Source organism: Euleptes europaea, chromosome 1 (genome assembly GCF_029931775.1).
Source record: "Euleptes europaea isolate rEulEur1 chromosome 1, rEulEur1.hap1, whole genome shotgun sequence".
In the NCBI taxonomy this organism is placed as follows: Eukaryota; Metazoa; Chordata; class Lepidosauria; order Squamata; family Sphaerodactylidae; genus Euleptes; species Euleptes europaea.
This window is the reverse complement of record NC_079312.1, coordinates 106,887,469-106,908,499: the sequence shown is the minus strand read 5'-3', so window position 1 is coordinate 106,908,499 and position 21,031 is coordinate 106,887,469. Positions and strand designations below refer to the sequence as shown.

At 46.3% G+C, this 21,031-nt stretch overlaps 1 protein-coding gene across 1 annotated transcript in view; it reads left to right on the top strand.

The window, feature by feature from the left end:
• DOCK2 (dedicator of cytokinesis 2) overlaps positions 1-21,031 on the top strand; it is a 367,227-nt gene that overhangs the window by 102,094 nt on the left and 244,102 nt on the right. The window contains exon 26 of the mRNA XM_056847921.1: positions 10,659-10,754. Within this exon, the coding sequence (XP_056703899.1) occupies positions 10,659-10,754 (96 nt within the window). The remainder of the gene's footprint in view (positions 1-10,658; positions 10,755-21,031) is intronic.

Below are 21,031 nucleotides of genomic sequence, written 5' to 3'. Positions count from 1 at the left end.
TGTAATAACATGGACAATGATGCAGGCTCTCTGAAAAGTTAAAGAAACTAAAAAGAAAAAGCCAAAACTTACTCTGGACCCTGCACAGACTAGAGATATTTTGGGCAAATTCCTAAAGGACTTCTGCAATATGTATCTTCTGACTGAATAAAATAATCCCTGCACATTTTCCTAGCAGTTCTATGAATGAAAAGGCCAGAGATAGTTATTTTCTAAAATAGAAAAAGAGCTCGTCCAGTCCTTACCCTTTGTTTCCCATCCAATCTCAGAATAGTTCTGTGATTCTTGCAGTGTTTACCTTTTATTCAAACATAAAGGGTCTACTTTCCATTAAAAAAGAGCTGAGTTGTAAATTCTTCAAGCTGGGCCCTTTTTGACAAAATATAAACTTTAACCTAATTAGTCAGCATCTATTAGGAGGGGTTCTTTTGGGCATGACTACAACATCTAATTAGAGATCTCTTGCGAGACCTTTAGCCCTAAGTTGCTCATTAGATTTATCAAGGAAAAGGCAGTGAAGGAGAGGGAAAGGAAGAGAACAGCCTCTGAGGAAAAGCCCTGTCAGAGCCCAGCAGCTGTATATGACAGGCCCTTTGAAAATGCCAAGCCTGCCAAAAGGAATTGGGAAGACTGCCAAACAACCAGATGCTGCTTTTGGAAAGAGAGGTACCCCACTGTGGCATCAAGCACTGTAATTGCTGATCAAAGTAAAAGGATGGAGGGTAGTATGCGCAGTAAAATAAGAGCAGGTACTAGGCCATCATCTGTAAGTTTAACAACTTCAGGAAACTGGAAACGCTGATAGTACTGACCGTTTCTTTTCAGTATATGCACGGGGGACAGGTAGTGAAAGCTGTGTGTAAATACAATAGGAAGAAATCAAAATTAATACAGTTTGATGGCAGCTACTGTCGATTGAATAAATCAAGTCAGAAGAGCACAAAAACTTCTCCAGTAGGTGGTGAAAACTTTCATAGGCCATACTTCCATGAGATGTGAAGAGATGATTTCAATGAGATGGTGTGTATACAAATGTGGGGGTCTGTTCAGATGCTGTTTTCCCGCAGATACTGGGATTAGCCACTCCCTACACAAAGACCACCTGACCTGGATAGTCCCAGGCTAGCCTGATCTCGTCAGATCTCTGAAGCTAAGCAGGTCGGCCCTGGCTAGAATTTGGATGGGAGATCTCCAAGGAATACCAGGGTTGTGAGGCCGGCAGTTAACAAACCACCTCCGAACTCTGCGGGGTTGCCATAAGTCAGCTGTGACTTGACAGCACAGACACAAAGACAAATGATTGTCCAAACTGAGAGAGCCTGCTGCTGGATACCCCACATTCTGCTCATTTCTGCACAGAGTTTTGCTCCAGCTTGGCTTCTTTCATACATTACTGTTTGCCACACGTTGCTCTGCTGATTTCCTCCCAAGTTTTCCTTGTCTCTCCCCCCCCCCCACAGATCTCTTTTGTTCTGATGTTTCTGGAAAGAACAGTTCTGAAGCATTTTTGGAATCTGTACAGTTTGCTGCACTTTTACAGGTCCGGCCCACATCCAATGACTTCCATGCCCCACTTCCTAGCCATTTCCTGTTTTTTTTTCTGAGCTGCTTCCATTTTTCAAGGCAGCATCTGTGTTTTTTTAAAAAAAACCTTTGTAGCCTTTTCGATATACCACTGTAGCAGGCACTAAGGTTGCCAGGTCCCTCTTCACTACCAGCGGGAGGTTTTGGGGGTGGAGCCTGAGGAGGGCAGGGTTGGGAGGGGACGGACTTCAATGCCATAGAGTCCAATTGCCATAGCAGCCATTTTCTCCAGGTGAACTGACCTCTATCGGCTGGAGATCAGCTAGTACATGGAGGCTGGCAACCTTAGCAGGCACCCATAAACTGAGGGATTTTTTTTCTGGGGGTTGGGTGCAGCCCGTTTAGGAAAGCTCTTTAAAAAGCCAGGTCTAGAAAACTCTTTGTAGCCTTGGAGACACCTCATGTTATCCTGCTTTGTTAATATAGTGCAGGGGTGGGGAACCTCAGGCCCGGGGGCCGTATGCGGCCCCCGAGGACATTTTTTGTGGCCCTCGGGACCTCCGGGAACCCTGCCGCGGAGGCGGGGCACAGGGCGGCCCTCCCCGAAGGTGTTCCTGGGGCCACGGCTTACAGCGCCCTTGTAGCGCCCTTTGGACCTCCTCTAACCGACTGTCAGTTGCTGGTTGGAGAGAGGGGAGGGGGAGGGCCGCTTCCCCCAAGGCTGCCCCTTACAGCTGCGGCATGCAGGAACGCTGTGGCACATTGTAAGCCCCTCTCGCTGCCTGTCGACTGTTGAGCAGCGGGGCGGGGGGGAGAGGCTCCCGGTGGCAGAGCATGCATGCGGGAGCTGATTGGGCTTGGTTTTTTTTTATGGACTCTGGGGGGGAGGGCATGGAGACTGGGGCCCGGTTGCTTGGGGTTCCATGCGCCACCGTGTGTGTGTGTGTGTGTGTGTGTGGGCGGGGGAGGTGGGGAGGCTGGGGCCCGGTCGCGCAGGCCGGCATGCGCGGGTGTGTGTGTGTGGGGGGGAGGCTTTTCTCTCTTTTCTTCCTCTTTTTCTGTCACTCTTTCCCCTTTCTCTCCCTCTCTTTCTCCCTCTTTTTCTGTCTCTTTCTTTGTCTCCCTCCGTCCTTTTCTTTCTTTCTCCCCCTCTCTCCATTTCTTTCTCCCTTTCTCTCTCTTCCTCCCTTTTCCTCTTTCTCTGTTTTCCTTCCTCCCTTCCTCCCTTGCCAATCGACTGTGGGCTGCGCCCCCCTGGTGCCTCGTTTTCTGGGGCTCACCGCTGGCTGCCCTCCCACCTGGGAGGGGGGAGCGGGGGCGCCCTGCAGGCCTTCTCTGTGTGGCCTCTCCTGGGGTTGCCAACCTCCAGGTGGTGGCTGGAGACCTAGCAACCCTAGCTTCTCCCCCCCCACCGGGAGAGCTACACCTGGTATGGCCCCCGAAAGATGTTATAAATGTGCGAATAGCCCTTGGCAGGAAAAAGGTTCCCCACCCCTGATATAGTGCATGTGCAAAAGAAAAAAAGTGGGCAACACTGCTGCATTTGTCGTAACAAAAATGCTGACAGAACTAAAATGCAATCCTTCATTGGATCACACACAAGGGAAAGCTTGACTTGCCAACTTTTAACAGCTTGTTTTTATATTGTGACATTGTTTAAATTGTGTGCTGCCTTGATCCGCACTCTGAAGAGGCGGCATAGAAATATCCTGAATGCATAAAAAAACAAACTTAGAAAAAGCAAAGGCAAGCAACCCTTCAGGAAGCAGACTTGAGAGAGTGCTTCAGCTGGAAGTGGGGCAGCAACAGAGAAAACAGAAACACATTTCATGTGAAAATGGCCTCTGTAGCGTACTTATGATTTCTTCTCAGACCTGACGATATCCATACCTGCCCTGAGAGTTGGGAGGTGTAGAGCTCCTTCTATTTAAGGATCCTTCCCCTCTTTTACTGAACTCCCTCCCCACTCTGCCAAGCGTAATAACCCATACTTTCGATTCTGACCTAGTTTTTCATTCATTTATGTTGTTCTCAAAAATGCAGTGTTGCTTTACATATAGTATTGAAGCACCCTTCTTTCCCACCCCTGTTCCAATCTTTAACTGCTAAGAATGCTGATTTTCTAAACTGGCAATAAATAGGTGACTGGCCGACCGCTGTGCCAGTTTTCCTTGCAGTTCTGCTTAGGGAGGGAGGGAGAACCAAGCGAGGAGGCCTTTGGCAGTAGGAAGAATAGGGGCATTAGAATGGGGTTTGGGGAGCACGTAACTGTGGAAAGAAGATTGAAACTAAATTGTAGACAATCATACTGAAGTATATCTTTATCCAGGATCAGAGGAGCATGCCTGTTATCTTGTGTGCTGTGGAACACAGGCAGGATGGTGCTGCTGCACCATTGTTTGTGGCTTCCTAGAGGCGCCTGGTTGGCCACTGTGTGAACAGACTGCTGGACTTGATGGACCTTGCTCTGATCCAGCATGGCTTTTCTTATGATCTTATGTTCTTATTTATTTTCCTGGGTCTATGTAGGGTTGCCACCACCAGGATAGGACATTCCTGGGGATCTTGGGGTGGAGTCTGAGGAGGGTGGGGTTTGGGAAGGGCCCTCAGCCAGATATATTGCTATAGAGCAAGGGTTCCCAGTGTGATGCCTGTGGGCACCATGTTACCTGCTGAAAACTTTCCTGGCGGCCGCCGAGTGTTTTTATAACATGGGTGGGGCCAGGTGGGCTTTGCATCCAAGAAGGTTTCTGATTGGCTATCAGCAATTTGATTGGCTGGGCAAATTTTGAAAATGTTGCTTTAGCAGCAGCTGCCCCACAGCACAAAGATTCTTCACTGTCCTCACTAGTGGGAGTGCTAAAATCCCTTAGTTTCCATAATAAAGTAAATTCAGTCATCATCCTCACATCAATGTACTCAGTGCTTGGGCCTATAGAAAGCATGCAGGATTGTATTTTTCAGCATTCTGCAGAGATCCTATACAAACAAGCAATTTCCTATTGCAGTGAAGACATTAAAAATCCCTTATATTCCTAACGCTTTTTACCCCCACAACATTTTTGCTCAATATTTTCCCTCATGTGTTAGGCAGCATTTTTCTTTGCCCAAAAGTGTTTTTCTCCCCTAAGTGTTAATATTTTCTCCTCCTCCCCTGCAAATTAAATAAGGATTTGATCCTCAAGCTTGTTCTCTGCTGAGAGTGGCTTTGGCAGTCAGTTGAACTTTCTTCATTTGGAATACTGTGTGCAGTTCTGGTCACTGTATCTTGAAAAGAATTCTACAAAGCTGGACAAATTAAAGAGGAGGGCAAGGAAGACGATTAAGAGGTTGGAACATCTTTCCTAGGAAGAATAAGAATTGGTTTTTATATGCCTAGTTTCTCTACCACTTAAGGGAGACTCAAACCAGCTTACAATAGCCTTCCCTTCCCCTCCCCACAACAGACACCCTGTGAAGTAGGTGGGGCTGAGAGAGTTCTAATAGAGCCGTAACTTGCCCAAGGTCACCCAGTTGGCTTTGTGTGTAGGAGTGGGGAAACAAATCCAGTTCACCAGATTAGTCTCCGCTGCTCATGTGGAGGAGAGGGGAATCAAACCCGGTTCTCCAGTTCAGACTCCACCGCTCCAAACCACCTATCTTAACCACTACACCACACTGGAGGAAAGGTGGAAGAGACTGGGACTTCTAAGTTCAGAAAAAAAGGCAACTAAGTAGAGACATGGTAGAGGTTTGTAAAATTATGCACAGATTGGATAGAAGGGCCAGAGATAACTTTTTCTCCCTCTCCCCAAATACTAGAACTAGGGAGCATCCAATGAAGCTGATGGGCAGTAGAGGATGCTGGTCTAGATGGACCACTGGTCTGATCCAGCAGGGCTGTTCTTGTACTTTTATATTCTTTTCCTGTATTTCTGGTATAATGTTTAAAATTAATGTTCTGCTTCTTAGCCTGCACATACCCCTATGTAATCCCCCCATGCTGCCCAGAAAGTGTAAGAGGGAGCACAAATCACTTGTGTGCTTTCTTTTCAGATGTGTATTCAAACCATTTGAATCCACTTTAAGCAGGTTGAGAATGAAAAGTAATGGGAAACTATCAACACAAATTGCTGAAGTATGAACACAGCCTATAATAGGGACCATTAAACATGAATACTAGACAATTGGTGGGTGCACTAAACATGGATATAATGCATAACCATATGGAGAGAACTTGCAGAAGGAGAACTACTCCTAATCCTTGCTCAGACACTAAATAATACTGTTAGACTTCTTACCAGTTTTCAGTTTCACAGTCTTTTGCTCCTACTGTTCTCAAATATAGTGAGTCCACTATATTTGAGAATGAACTGCTCTTCACAAGGGCTGCTAATTCTTGAAATGAAAACATAGCTCATGCATAGTGGATCCGTGAGTCCTGCACTGGCCATGTTATTGGAAACACACAACTGGAAACATGTATCCCTCATCAGAAATGCTTGGAACCAGAAGTGTTTTGGATTTTTTTTTGGGACATTTGCATATATGTAATGAGATATCTTGGGGATGGGACCCAAGTCTAAACTCTAAATTCATTTATATTTTATATATACCTTATATACATAGCCTGAAGTTAATTTTATACAATATCTTTAATAATTTTGTGCATGTAACGAAGTTTGTGTACATTGAACCACCAGAAAGCAAAAGGGTCACTATCTCAGCCACCCATGTGGACAATCTGTGGTTGTTTGCCATCACCATAATTTCTGACTCTGAATTTATATGCTACCAATAAGCAATTTTCCCTTGGGGACACTGAATAAAACTGTTGTGCACCTGCATTTTGACTGCGACCCGTCACATGAGGTCAGGTGGTGTCATGTCCGTGCTTAAAAAGTTTTGGATTTTGGATCATTTTGGATTGTGGATAAGGGATACCCAACCTGTATATCGGTAAATTCCAAATTTGGAATAGGCGACTCATACTGTAGGTTTTCAAAAATAAATGGATACAATGGGTCTAATCAGGCTAACCTGGCAAGATGTAGTATTTTATATTTATTGGTTATTTTGTAGTTCCATGCATGCCAAAATTTCCAGTCAATTTTCAATTGACTTCATTGGTGGGTGTCATAATTAAATCATTATCTGTTGAAGGTGCAGGTGGATTTAACTCTGTCCCTCTGCAGAGATACTTGGACAATTAAAATAGTTCTCCCTTACTTGTGCATTAAACTGGTCGCTAGCATACTTTGGCATATTGCAGGAGTCTAAAAAGTTGGCCCCCTGGTGTTCTCTTTTCCTGTCAATGAGGGTGCCATTCTCCTGGTTAACAGGTGAACTAGGGAAAATGAAACAGAAGAGAATTGGAATATTTGAGTGAGTGGGAAAGTCACTCAAGCGTCCGGGAGTGGGCGGAGTGCCCTACCATGTGTCAGTCAATGTTTCCACTTATTAAGGCCCCTGTGGTGGGTTGAGTCGAGGGTCCAACTGATTATCCCAGAGTGACAGGGATGTGGCTCAATGACAGCCAGAGGCTGACGCCTTTCCCATGGCTCAGCTAGCCCATGGGGGCTTGGCTGGAAGGTGCATGGAGTGTCAACCATGCCTCTGCAGCCCAGCTGACCACCAGGAATGCATGGGTGTGAAACACTGAGGGCCCAACCTAGCCAAGAGGTGGAAACCCAGCCAGGGAGCTAACTGGCTGGAAGGGGACGAGGGGTGGGTCCAAGCTGGAAGGAGGAAGCCTCTAAAGGCCAGTTTGCCCGGGCAATAGGGCATAGAGCATATAAAGGCTGTGAGGGCCTATTTAAACAATCTCAGCTTCAGGCTAGGGAGGAGATGGTTGGGATGCTCCTGTTTCAGAGCCAGCACAAAGAGATGTCCAGGAGGGACAAGCAGGGAGCACCCTGACAGGAGGAAGAGGAAGATCCAAGTGAGTGCACCCCCTCCCCTCCACATCTGAGGCCTGAGGGACCTGGAGGAACTGATCCCACCTCCAGCTGGGAATCAGGAGGAGGCTCCAGCCAACGAGCTCAGCTCCTCCCTTCTATGCTCTAGTACCCTGCTCAGCTAATCCAAACCACATTTCTACAGCCACCCATCCCTGCAGCTCTCCAGCATGACTCAGTCCTCTCACACCAAGTAAAACAGAACATGTTATAAATCCCATTTGCAGTCTCTGTGAAAGGGCCGCAGCATCCTCCTTTAACACCATAGCACCAGCATCTACAATTATTGAAATGGTTTATTGCCTATTAACAAAATTTCTCATCTCTTAGACACACTGATTGAGCCTAATACTTTGCGTTTCTCTGACTTGGGCCAACTTAGATGCCTGCTTGATACAAAACAGTAAATTTAACATATATCTTTTCTCATGTGTTGAGCCCATTACAACCTGGGACAGCCTCATAGTCCTTTTGCATTGTTTACTGAATGTCTCATACTATTTGATTGCATTGTTTTATGATCATGTAATCTGCTTTACGTGAGAAAGGCAAGTGATAAATGAAGGCAATAAATAAGATACAATAAAAATAGATATCCTAAGCCTGGTCTGACAACGCTATCTCAGCATAAATGCTGAAAGTGCTGTCTCCATCACCAGTCATGAGACCACTTTTAAGAGCAAGCTAGGCCAACAGTAAATAAGCAGGAGCCCAAAACTGGCCTGGTACCCAGTGCAAGGTGTATACAATCAAAGCTGAGTATAGATGCACCTGGGACAGAAGAAGGGATGTAGAGGGAAGGTTTACAGAACTAAAGTAGAACAGGAAAAATTAGGTCTCTACCTTTCCTAAAGAAGGGACTCTGTGACCTGTTGTCAGTGGCAGAAGAAGGTTCAGGGATTGGGAAACAGCTCAAATTGGGGCATGAAGATGTTGGAAACCCCTTTTTATATTTTTCCCTAGTTTCTAAAAGGGGGTTGTTTCTGGGAGGTCTAAGATCCCTCATGGATCATGTAAAAAGGCAGCCATTTTCTCCAGGTGAACTGATCTCTATCGGCTGGAGATCAGTTGTAATAGCAGGAGATCTGCTACTGCCTGGAGGTTGGCAACCCTATATATACATCATTATTCTATAGTTTGTGAACTCTTCACATCTGGCTGTGCAAGGCCTGAGGATCTGTGGGGGTTGAAAACACTAGAGGGATAGTGCTTTACGAGGTAATAGGTAGTTATTGATGGAATTGTCATGGATTCTACATGAATATCTACAGTATGCTTTTAGAAGATTAGGATTATGTTACACTGGCACATTGCTGATACAGCAGTATCTTGGCCTAGCAGGACCATATGATCACCCTGTAAGATATCTTTAAATAAACAATGATGAGAAAATGTGGATTTTAATTATGTGGTGCCCTTAAAGAAAAGTTTTATAACATTAAAGTCAATATGTTCTGTAACAGATGGTAAGCTAGTAACAGAAGCTCAGGGTGGTATTAGGTGATACAAGGTGGAATGAGGAAGGGCACAGAGAAAGCTTTCAGCCTAGTGATGAGCTCCAGGAAAAGTTGGCCAGCTTTTTAGTAATTCTGTAGAGAAGGCTTTCAGCTGATGCAGATAAATCAGTGGTTCATTAAATAATACTAAAATATACTTCCACATAAAAATGAGTTGTAATTTTTAGAATATATAGTTAACAGTACTGTAACCTCTTATTCCCATGTAAGCCTGCTCATTCGTTGGATGTATCCTGAGGTAGGATTGTGCAAAACAACAACAACAACAACACATTGGTAAATTTTGGATTTGGGTTTATTGGGCCTGATTTTTTCCGGTAAACCCAAAAGAAGCCAAATACCCATACCAGTAAATATGGGTATTTGAAAATATTGTCGAAGGCTGTCCTTCAGTGTTACTCCTCTGAAGAGGCCTGCCACAGCTGTTGGCGAAATGTCAGGAAAGAAAATACCAAGACCACGGTCACACAGCCCGGATAACCTACAAGAACCAATGGGTATTTGGCTTTATTTTCACGTTTCAAAGCTCCTGTGGGGGCATTTTTGGAGGTAGAGTTCCCAAATTTTCAGGGTAGCTTCAAGGGACTCTTCTTGCACGAACCCTAAAGTTGGGTGAAGATTGGGTCAGGGGATCCAATTTTATGGGTCGCCCTTCTCCATCAAAATGCATGGTAAAGTCTACAGTGATTCTCAGTGGGGGGGGCGACCCCTTCAGGACTGCATCTTTTAAATTTTTGCATCTTTTAAAAAAATTTATTGATGCTACTGATGCTGTTTCTGGTTAGCCACTTGAATGAGCATATTGGCAAAGTTGCATAGAAATAATTTTAATGAATTACTAAAATTAGGTCATGAATAGCATAATTAATACTACATAAGTACTAACAGTTCAGTACAATTGCCAGCATAATTAATTGGTATACTTCCTGGCTAGTAGCATTTCAGAAGTTTTGGTGGTAGGATAGTGTTAACTATTTGAATGCCGGGTTAAAAAAAAATCCTCTGTAGACAAAATAGCAAAATAGGTAGGTTGAATCCTTGGGAGGTGGTAAACTCTCCTTCCCTGGAGGTTTTTAAGAAGAGGCTAAATGGCCATCTGTCAGCAATGCTGATTCTATAACCTTAGGCAGATCATGGGAGGGTACCTTGGCCAACTTCTGGGCATGAAGTATGGGTCACTGGAGGTGTATGTGAGGGGGTTGTAGTTCAGAATTTCTTGCATTGTGCAGGGCGTTGGACTAGATGACCCTGGTGGTACCTTCCAGATCTATGATCCTATGATTCTATGAATCCTTCTTTCTGTAACTAGTTAAGGGTAAATCCTTGGTTGGGGACAACCTAGATTTCTACAGGTGCAAGGAGGAAGGGCTGTTTTGCCAATTCCCTTCTTCTGCAGCAGTCCAAAATGTACCTCGAAAAGTTGCTCCTGGGGGACAGGAGATTCCCAGGAATTCTTGAAGGGATCAGTGACCACTGCCCCCATCCTTGCATCATGGACATTTAAGCAGGGTCCAGTCCCCTGTATTAAGCTACTTCAAGGTCCAGTTTGCATTACCAATTGAGGTGGCTGTGATTAACTCTCCGGTATTAAGATCACATGGCAAAGATTAACACTCCCTGTGAAGTTTCTGTGTAGAATATCCGTTTTGTTATCTCAGAGGTAATTGTATTTGTTTTGCAGGAGTCAACTAACCAGCATATTCAAGAAATAATGGTCCAGTTGCTACGCGCCATTAACAGGACTGTCATTAGAATGGGAAGAGACGACCCCTTAATTGTGAGTAATTAGTTTTGAAAATGTGTTTATTGGTAAGACTTGGGGGGTACAACTTGCACCAATGTCACCACCTACAGAGTGTCGATGAAAAATGTAAAGCAAGTAGGCAGAAACCATTCTGGATTTTAAAGGGCTGCTACTTCGAGATTGGAGCCCATTGTCTGCCAGGCGGAAGGAGCGAAGAATATGAAGGTCCCTTCACTTGGCCTGAAAATGCCTATTGCCCCATTGTGTGGCACTCTAACAAGATTTTATTCCAGCATAAACTTTCATGGACTAGAGCTCACCGCTTCAGATGTGATGCAGTTGCTCTTCACCAGGTTGACCTTTTATGTGTAGGCAATATGAAAACAAACAAACAGCAGGGTCAAGAGGTCTGTGAAATGCAGGAAGAACAAGATGAAATGTAAAAATTAAATATGGTCAAGAAAAGTACAGAGCTTTATTTATTAGTTTGCTAAGGTAATCAACACCTGTAAGGGTAGGGGGAGTTCCAGGTTTTGCGAAGATATTTAGCTTTCATATTGCTAAATTTCATGTCCTTGTTCAACCCTGTAGGAGATAGCATTCGTTGTGAGTTTGACACTAATTCAGCACTTCCATACTGGGTTCTCCCTTTGTTTCACAGGAGAATTTTGATATTTAGATCAGCTAAATTTCATGTCCTTGTTCAATCCTGTAGGAGATAGCATTCGTTGTGAGTTTGACAGTAATTCAGCACTTCCATACTGGGTTCTCCCTTTGTTTCACAGGAGAATTTTGATATTTAGATCAGCAACAGACTGTCCTGTAAGACTGAAATATTTTCCCATGGATTTCTGAGTAGAGCAATTTTTAGTGTTAGTGTCCATTTATTCTTTTTCATAGGGATGGTTTCATTTCTCCTATTTAGAGAGCACTGTTCTCACACAATGACATATATTACGGTGTACCAGAAGCAAATGGATGAGCCCAAGATAGAATAGCTGATGGTATTGGGTCCTGCAGCCTGAGTGTTTGTGGGGACTGAGCTGGCATCTTAGTTTGTGGCAGGGTCTTGTTCCAAGGTCCATGTCTGTTAGGTGACCCACTCACTTCTTGGACAGTTTCAATCAGTTGTCCTGCAGATGGCAGAAATATGCATGTTTAATCAGAAAATTTCCACCAGTTTCTGAGGTACTTTCCACATATTCTACTGTACATTCTGCTATATTTCTGTACCTGCAAAATATTTCTTGCCATCTAGTAGGATAATACAGATGAACAACTTAACACTGTGCTGAGAGAACTACCCAGGATAGTATGGTCATGTAGTGGAAGAAGAAAAAAAGGAGGGGAATAAAACCCAACCTAAAAGCAAAAGCTGGGTACCCAAGGTTGGGTGAAAAGACTATACTGAATAAATCTATGTATAAATACTGAAAGTATAATTTATTAGAAGCGCTATGTAAAAGTTAAAATTATTTAAAAGCATTAAAATAGCAGAATGGCATTTCCTGAGGTTGATAACTGTAACCACATACCAAACGCATTTTGGTCTATGGGGCCTTCATTAGTGGTTAATTAAAACCCTTTGTTAAGCCTGCACACATTTACAGAAACACATTAATGAATACAAATACAAACAGTTCAAACCCAACCAGGCATGTGTATAAGTTGTAAATTCTATTCCCAATTACTCAAACATCTGGTATAATAGGTTCTTGTTGTAACACTGGTTAGTATTAGTCTCTCATATACTATGTGTGCAGGTGTGAGCTCTTGACCCATCGAACCAGAAATCACCACAGAGACAATCAGATTCCAAGCAGATGGCTTTACTGGTCAAATAGGCAATACAGTGCATTGAAGGCAAGATGACAGCTATGGTTTGTCTTGCCCGTTATTTGGAAATATAAGGCAGAGAAACGGCGGGAGATTACAAAGCATAAACAGAGCATTATTTCCCAGGAGTGGCGTTCCCAGGCTTTGGTATGTGTAGTCGTCCTTGAAGTCTGGACAGTTCAGCAGAGAAACGAAAGGAAACATCTATACCGAGATAACAGCCTGACATCCTGCTCCCCTTAAGGCCCCCTCCCATCCGGTAAGGGGGCTGGTCTGTCTGGGTAGGTATTGTGAAAAGCGTTGACGAGTTTGGGGGCGGAGATATCCCGTGCGCGAACCCATTCGTCATAGGCAGGGTGGAAGTGTTTCCAGCGGATCAGGTATTGCAAGGCCCGTGGTGTATGCGGGAATCGAGGATTTTGGAGACTTCGAAATGTTCCTCCCCCCCCCCACCATTATGGGCTGTTCAGGAGGCGGCTCCGGGTGCCATTGTGGGGAAGCAACATGGGGCTTTAGAAGGCTGATATGGAAAATGGGGTGTACACGTCTCAGAGTTTTGGGGAGAGACAGTTCCACTGTGACAGGATTTATGAGGCGGATGATGGGAAATGGGCCAATGTATTTAGCATTAAACTTATGGCACGGACGGGTGGAGCGCAGGTTCTTGGTGGAAAGGTATACCAAGTTACCCACTTGCAGGTCCCTACCGGGGGAACGATGCTTGTCGGCTTGCGCCTTGTATTTGCGCTTGGCTCGGTCTAGGTTGCTAACCAGCCAGGGCCATGTTGTACGGAGGGTGTGTGCCCAAGAGGCAATGTCGGCATCCCCCTCCCCCTCTAATCCGTCTATTGGGGTGATAGGACCGAAGTCTTGTCCATACACCGCATAAAACGGGCTGAAACCTGTGGACTGATGTACAGCATTATTGTAGGCATATTCTGCAAAAGGCAACAGTTCCACCCAGTCATCTTGGTGGTAATTGACATAACAGCGCAAATAGCATTCAAGTACAGCATTGACACATTCGGTTTGACCATCCGTTTGGGGATGGTATGCACTAGACAACCCCTGCTCCACCCCCACCAGTTTGAGAAAAGCTTTCCAAAACTTAGCAACGAAACTACTTCCGCGGTCGCAGATTATCTTGCGCGGAAACGAATGTAGTCTAAAGACATGTGACACGAAGAGGCGGGCCAACTTCTGAGCGGAACCAAATGTATTTGCTTAGAAAATAAGTCAGTGATAACCCATAACACAGTTTTTCCCCCGCTGAGAGGGAGATCCATCATAAAATCCATAGCAATCACTTCCCAGGGTTTGCTGGGTATTTCAAGTGGTTGCAGTAGTCCTGGGGGCTTGCCTTGAGATTGTTTGACTGTGGCGCAAACAGGACAGCTGCGAATAAAAGAGTCAATGTCAGAACGCATTCCCCCCCACCAAAATTGTCTGCGCAACAGGTGAAGGGTCTTTAGGAACCCAAAGTGTCCAGCTGTTTTTACTCCATGAGCCAAGTGTAAGACGTCTTTTCGGAGCGCTTTGGGCACATACAATTTCGAGTCTTTGTACCAAGAGACTCCTTGTTCGATTACACCAGGAGGTAGGGTTTGAGCCGAGCGTTCCATAAGGCATTGTTCCCAAAGGGAATTTAAGAAAGATTCGGAGACGGGAACCCCCCCTTGTTTACGGTGGTAGTAGGAGCAGTTATGGGGGTTGACGAGGGGGAAGCGCTTACGTGCGGTGGTGTGCAGACTGCAGGCGGCTGGGCGGCCGGTTGGGTTGGAGGAGCTGGAGCGCCGGCTATCGTGTGTTTCCGTTGTGGGGGCAGCTGGGCGGCAGGTAGGGCTGGAGGAGCTTGTGCGCCGGTCATCGTGTGCTTCCGCTGGGGCAGCGTCTGGGATCGAGTTTGTACAGCCAGTACGGGCAGGGCTTCTCTTTGCGCGGGCGTAAATAAAGAGTCTGTTGGCCAATCGAGTTTCGCCGGGTATTGAGGCAACCGGGAGAGAGCATCTGCGAGAACGTTTTGTTTTCCAGGGACATGCTTCAGGACAAAATGAAACTGAGCAAAGAATTCCGCCCAACGCTGTTGTTTCGCGGATAACTTATGGGTTCCTGTGAGGGCGGCTAGATTCTTGTGATCGGTCCAAACTTCGAAGGGGACTTTAGACCCTTCCAGGAATTGTCGCTATAGAGTAAGTGCACGGTGAACAGCTGAGGCTTCTTTCTCCCAAATGGGCCAGTTCAATTGGGAGTGCGCAAATTTCTTTGAGAAGTAAGCGCAGGGGTGAAGGAGACCATCTGGTCCTCTTTGGAGCAGGGCCCCTCCCATAGCTACGTCGGAGGCATCGACTTGTACAATGAACATTCGATTTGGGTCTGGGTGCCGTAGCACAGGTTCCGACGTGAAAAGGCGTTTGAGGGCTACAAAGGCGGTCTGGCATTGATCAGTCCACAGTATCTTAGCGGAGGGTAATGTAGCAGAGCTTCCTTTACCCTTGGTTTTCAGAAGGTCGGTGATGGGCAGCGCTATTTGGGCGAAGTTAGGGATAAATCCGCGGTAGAAATTAGCAAAGCCCAGAAACTGTTGTACTTGCTTGCGGTTGGAGGGAGGAGTCCAATCGAGGACGGATTGGACCTTGGCCGGGTCCATGCTAAGGCCATGGTGGGAGATTATATATCCCAAGAAAGTTATTTTGCTCTGGTGAAATACGCATTTAGCCAACTTTGCAAAGAGTTGGTGATTGCGCAGGCGGTGCAGAACTTCTCGGACCAAAGTGACGTGCTCATCCATGGTTTTTGAATAAATAAGAATGTCATCCAAATAAACTACCACCCCGCGGTACAGTAAATCATGGAGGATTTCGTTGATGAGTTGCATGAAGACCCCCGGGGCACCTTTTAACCTGAAGGGCATCACAAGGAATTCAAACATTCCAAAACAGCTAGAGAAGGCAGTGAGGGGTTCGTCCCCCTCGCGGATACGGACGCGGTAGTAGGCTTCTACTAGGTCCAATTTGGAAAATATACGTCCCTCTTGTAGTTGCCCCAAAATATCTGAAATTAGCGGTATAGGATAGGCGTTGGCTTGAGTAACTGCATTGAGTTTTTGGAAGTCAATGCAGAGGCGTAGGTCGCCCTCCTTTTTTCGGACGAAAAACGCGGGGGCTGAGTTGGGAGCATTCGATGGGCGAATGAACCCTCTGGCAAGGTTTTTGTCCAAAAAGTCCCGTAGTACAGTGCGCTCGGAAGCGCTCATAGGGTAAATCTTACTCTTGGTTAATGTGCAGTCCTTCACCACCTCAATTGCACAGTCAGTGGCCCGGTGGGGGGGTAAGGCATCACATTCTTTATTGTTAAAGACATCCGCAAAGTCCTGGTATACATCAGGTAGGGATGGCGGTGATGGGACATCGGAGATTAATGCCGGAGCGGGTGGAGACAGCACCGCAACTTGCTGTCGGTGCTGGTCGCATTTGGGGTTGGCAAAGGAGATAGTGTTCGTCTCCCAGTCTATACTGGGACTATGACCTTTAATCCAGTTAATTCCCAGGACCACTTCAAATCGGATAGGGGCTATGGTAAAGTCTATTTGCTCCCAGTGGGAGCCAATACCCATCGCCACCCCTATAGTGCGATGATCAACTGGGCCCCCCTTGAAATGGCTCCCATCCATTTGGGCAAATTGGACGGGGGCTGGTAAAGCCTCGGACTTGACTTTGAGTGCTGCAAATGTGGCCTCATTGATGAGAGTGCGACCGCAACCGGAGTCAATGAGTGCCTTAACGGGTAGTTGGGGACCACCTTCATAGTGTTGTAAAACTGCGTCCACATAAACGGTGGTTTCTACTTCCTTTACTTTAGTGGGAGCTTTCGGTTTAGCAGGAGATTCTGCAGACCACTCACCACAGACCGGAGCCGTTTTTTGACAAATCAAGGGGGGATTCCAGGTTTAAAGCTGGAGGATTCCATGGGCTCTCTTCGTCAGAAGAAGGAAAGTTGTCCCCCAATGGGGCATTTGTAATCCGGGACTCGGCGGGGTCATTCGATGTAGGAAGGATAGATGAGTCCTCAACGTGAAGTGCAGAGGGTGTGGGTCTTCCCGGCGCTGCGCTGCGGGTGGCCGCGGTGCCTCTGCGTTGAGGTTGTCCTCTAGCTCGGGCTGTCATGCTGGGACGAAAGGGTTCAGGGCGATGTGGGCAGACTGCTGCAAAGTGGCCCAGTTCCCCACAAGTGAGGCAAGCACCTCTTTGAAATCGGGTTTCGCGATCCTGGGGTGGACGCGCGGGTTTCCGTGGATTGGGGGGCGGTGCCTTGGGCTGGGGCTTTTGGACGCTTTTCTCCTTGTTTCTTTTGCGGACAAGGGAAATAAAGCGCCGGCGGCTTTCCACCTCTTCGGCTAATAGAATCCAATCCTCGAGGGTGCCGGGATCACCCCGCATATACGACCAGTTCAGAATGTCAGGGTGTAAGGCTTCCCTGAAATGGTGAATTAGGGTGGCTTCGGGCCAGCCCACAATTTTGCTTGCTAGTCTTTGAAATTCATCGGCAAACTCTCGAACTGGAGTAGAGCCCTGTCTTAGTTGTAGAAGCTCCGCTTTGGCTCGTTCCCCCAGAAAGGGGTCCTCAAACCTCCTCCGTAAGGCAGTCATGAAATTGTTGAGGGAACGGATAGAGCGGGATCGGGTGTCGAACTGGAGGACCATCCAGTTGGCTGCTTTACCTGTCAAAAGGGAAGCCACATAGCGAACCCGGCTGTCCTCTGTAGGGAAGAACTGTCCTTGTTCTCACATATAGCTGTCCACCTGATGCAAGAAACAGGGCAGGGTTTCGAGAGATCCATTGTAAGTAGTTTTCAACTTGAGTTGTTTCCAAGGACCGGGCATGGGTTGGCCCGGTTGCACGGGTGCCCTGGGTGCAGGTAAAACGGGACCTCCGGGAACCGGAGGTTGAACAGGCACATTAGCGGGTGGTTGGGCTGGCACTCCCTGAACCGGTACTGCGGCCCCCTGTGGAACGGGTTGTGCCGGGGTTGTCAGGGCCTGCTGTAACTGCCTGTTGTCCTGAAGCAAGCGTTCCATTAGCTCCTGGAGTTGATCTACACGGCCAGATAGCTCTCGATTCTGAGCTCGTAACAGGTGAACGTCCTCACCCGGGCCACCTGTACGATGAGGTTTGCTTGTCCTAAAACTTGTGGCCCATTGAGAACTGTCCCCATACAAGTCCTCTTCCTCAGACTCCTCGGAGTCTTGGCGTCGTTCCGCGAGGCGGCGTGCGCGTTGGGTCGTGCGCGACGGGGCAAATACCGGGGGAAAAGACAGACCCAATGGAGGACCGCTCCTTCCGGAGTCTTTGGGGCAGCCGCCTGTCCGCGCCTGATCCGCAGCCAACTGCAGTTCTTTATCCCTTGCGGCTTGAGCCTCGGCTTCCGCCTTAGCCGCTTCAGCAGCTTCCCTATCCGCGAGAGCTTTTGCGCTTTCAAGTCTCAGAGCGGCAGCTGCGGTAATGTGCGGTAAAAGTTCCATTTCCAGGAGCGTGAGTAGGGGGTCGGGATCCCCACCTAGCAATGGTTGCACTCGGACCGCGACCGCGGGTGCATCGGCCCCGAACGTCGAGGTTAAACGTTGAGCCAAGGTGGCTATCGTGGTATCCTTTGTACAATCCGCAAAGAGGAGGGCCGTCTGGATAGCGACCCTCTTGGCTTCAGCTTGACAGTCAGCTGCATTGGGTACCAAAGAAAAACCTGCCGGTGCGGCTCCCGCCATGGTACCTTCCCCCAAGGCGACAGGACGCGTTAGAGCCGTGGATGAGAGGGTCTCACGGGCAATAAGCTTATCCAATAAATCGGTTAGTATTTGTAAGTCCTCAGTTGCCAGCCGGGCATCATCCAGCAACTGATCAAAATGCTGGAGATCTAAACGAGCATTAGTATCCTCCGACGTTAACATCCAGAGAACCCTCACTAGAGATTGCCACTGTGTCTGGACCAGTCCACTCAAGCGGCAAACCTCTGAATTAGTCCTAAAGAGTTCAGCTACTATGTCCCGTAGAAGGGTATGATCCTCAGATGAGGACTCCAGGGTCCCAAGAAGCAGTAGTCACGGTTCACTCGGAGAGCGCCCGCCTAGCTCCCATCCGAGTGGCAGGCGAACCCTCCGGGGCTCCAGCCTGACTAAAGAATCGATGAAGAAGAGTAGGGATAGCTGTCATAATGTGAGCTCTTGACCCATCGAACCAGAAATCACCACAGAGACAATCAGATTCCAAGCAGATGGCTTTACTGGTCAAATAGGCAATACAGTGCATTGAAGGCAAGATGACAGCTATGGTTTGTCTTGCCCGTTATTTGGAAATATAAGGCAGAGAAACGGCGGGAGATTACAAAGCATAAACAGAGCATTATTTCCCAGGAGTGGCGTTCCCAGGCTTTGGTATGTGTAGTCGTCCTTGAAGTCTGGACGGTTCAGCAGAGAAACGAAAGGAAACATCTATACCGAGATAACAGCCTGACAGCAGGTATCAACTGCTTTACTAGGTTGATACCTACATACATAGTATATGAGAGACTTATACTAACCAGTGTTACAACAAGAACCTATTATACCAGATGTTTGAGTAATGCCTGGTTGGGTTTGAACTGTTTGTATTTGTATTCATTAATGTATTTCTGTAAATGTGTGCAGGCTTAACAAAGGATTTTAATTAACCACTGATGAAGGCCCCATAGGCCGAAACGCGTTTGGTATGTGGTTACAGTTATCAACCTCAAAAAATGCCATTGTTCTATTTTAATGCTTTAAAATAATTCTAACTTAGCGCTTCTAATAAATTATACTTTCAGTATTTATACATAGACTTATATATATAGTATAATCATGTATACAGACTCTTGCTCCCAGTATGATATGCATGGTTACTCTGCTGGATCCAGCATTAAATTTCCCCTTGTGCTAGAGCTCTTGTAAAAGTGGAAACACAAGGAAAATACCGCAGCAGCCGCTTGTGCTAAGTCAAAAGTACCCCATCTGCTTGCACAAGATCTTGCACAACCAATTTCTGGGCACAATGGTACAAAGGCAAGGAAGTGCTATGTGTTCCACAAAATCATGTGCAAGTGGAACTATGCTAAGTCTGTTTATGTTTCCACTTGTGCATCCCTGGACTAAGCCACCATTGTTTTTTGCCAAGAATCTTTGAAAAGAGTTTCGGTCTTCCTCTGTCTGTCATTGAACTTTGTTATCTTTATATTTTTTTCTGCTTTAAATATGAATATTAATCTTTCTTGAGAATGTATTTAATGTTGTAAATATTATATATGCACCATATTATATTAAATATTATTTAATATTAACATAAAATATTATTTAATAAAGAGTTTATAATGTCTCTCCTTGGTGGTGGAAAGTGCCGTCAAGTTGCAGCAGACTTTTGGTGATCCAGTATGGTTTTCAAGGAAGAGACATTCAGAGACGTTTGCTGTTGCCTTCTTCTGTGTAGCAACCCTGGACTTCCTTGGTGATCTCCCATCCAAATACTGATCAGGGCCAGCCCTTCTGAGATCTGACAAGATTGGGTTAGCCTGGGCCATCTGGGTCAGGGCAAATGTCTCTTCCAAAAATAGAATAAGTAAAGATCAAGGTGAGGGTAAAACCTTACAAGAAAGGTGAGGGTAAAACTTATGAAAATAATGTATAAGAGGTCCACACATAGTGTTCTGTTAGATTTTCTTATTCTGTGACTAATACAAAAGTTGAACAATATTATTTGAAACACAAATGGCGCTTTTCACTTCTATATCAAAGTGTTTTACAGAGGGATAAACCACCAAATTATTGAAGATAGGGCAATTTTCAATAGCAAAAACAAATGACCAGACTAAGTCACAATTGTAGGCAGTTTTGGCATTGGGTCAGATCCATTTGGGGGGGGGGTTGCGCCTGCATGCCTCCCTCCCCATTTTGGGGGGCCACATAAGTGGTCTTGGGGGTTGAGTCCTACTGTGGTTGCCCAGCTCGGTGGCTGTTGCATGGCTCCACGCCCAGGTGTCAAGAGTACCCATTAGAGGTCTGTATCCATGTGAAACCACTGGCTCACCATTACGGGTTTCCCCCCAACACTCAGATTGGGGGTGCATTTCATCGGCCAACAGGGTGGTCGGCCGATGCCTGGATCCAACCCTATGCCTTGCCAATGCTCCATCTGCTGTAATCAATAAAGCTGTGTCCCTTTCAGTCCACTCCTTGTGTTATTGCATCCTTCCTCTCATCCTTATTTCCACTACGGTGCTGCCAATGCCCAGGGACTGCCAATGCCCTGGGGTTTTTTTCCTGCTTGTCTTGATATACTCTGGATTGGTAGTCTGTTATCAGACCACCATGTGCAGAAAAGATCTGCGTGATAATTTAAAGGACAGTGTGGTATCAGGCTGCCAGTTTGATTACAAGTGTAAACAATCCCAAACTGCTGTGCTACAAACAGAG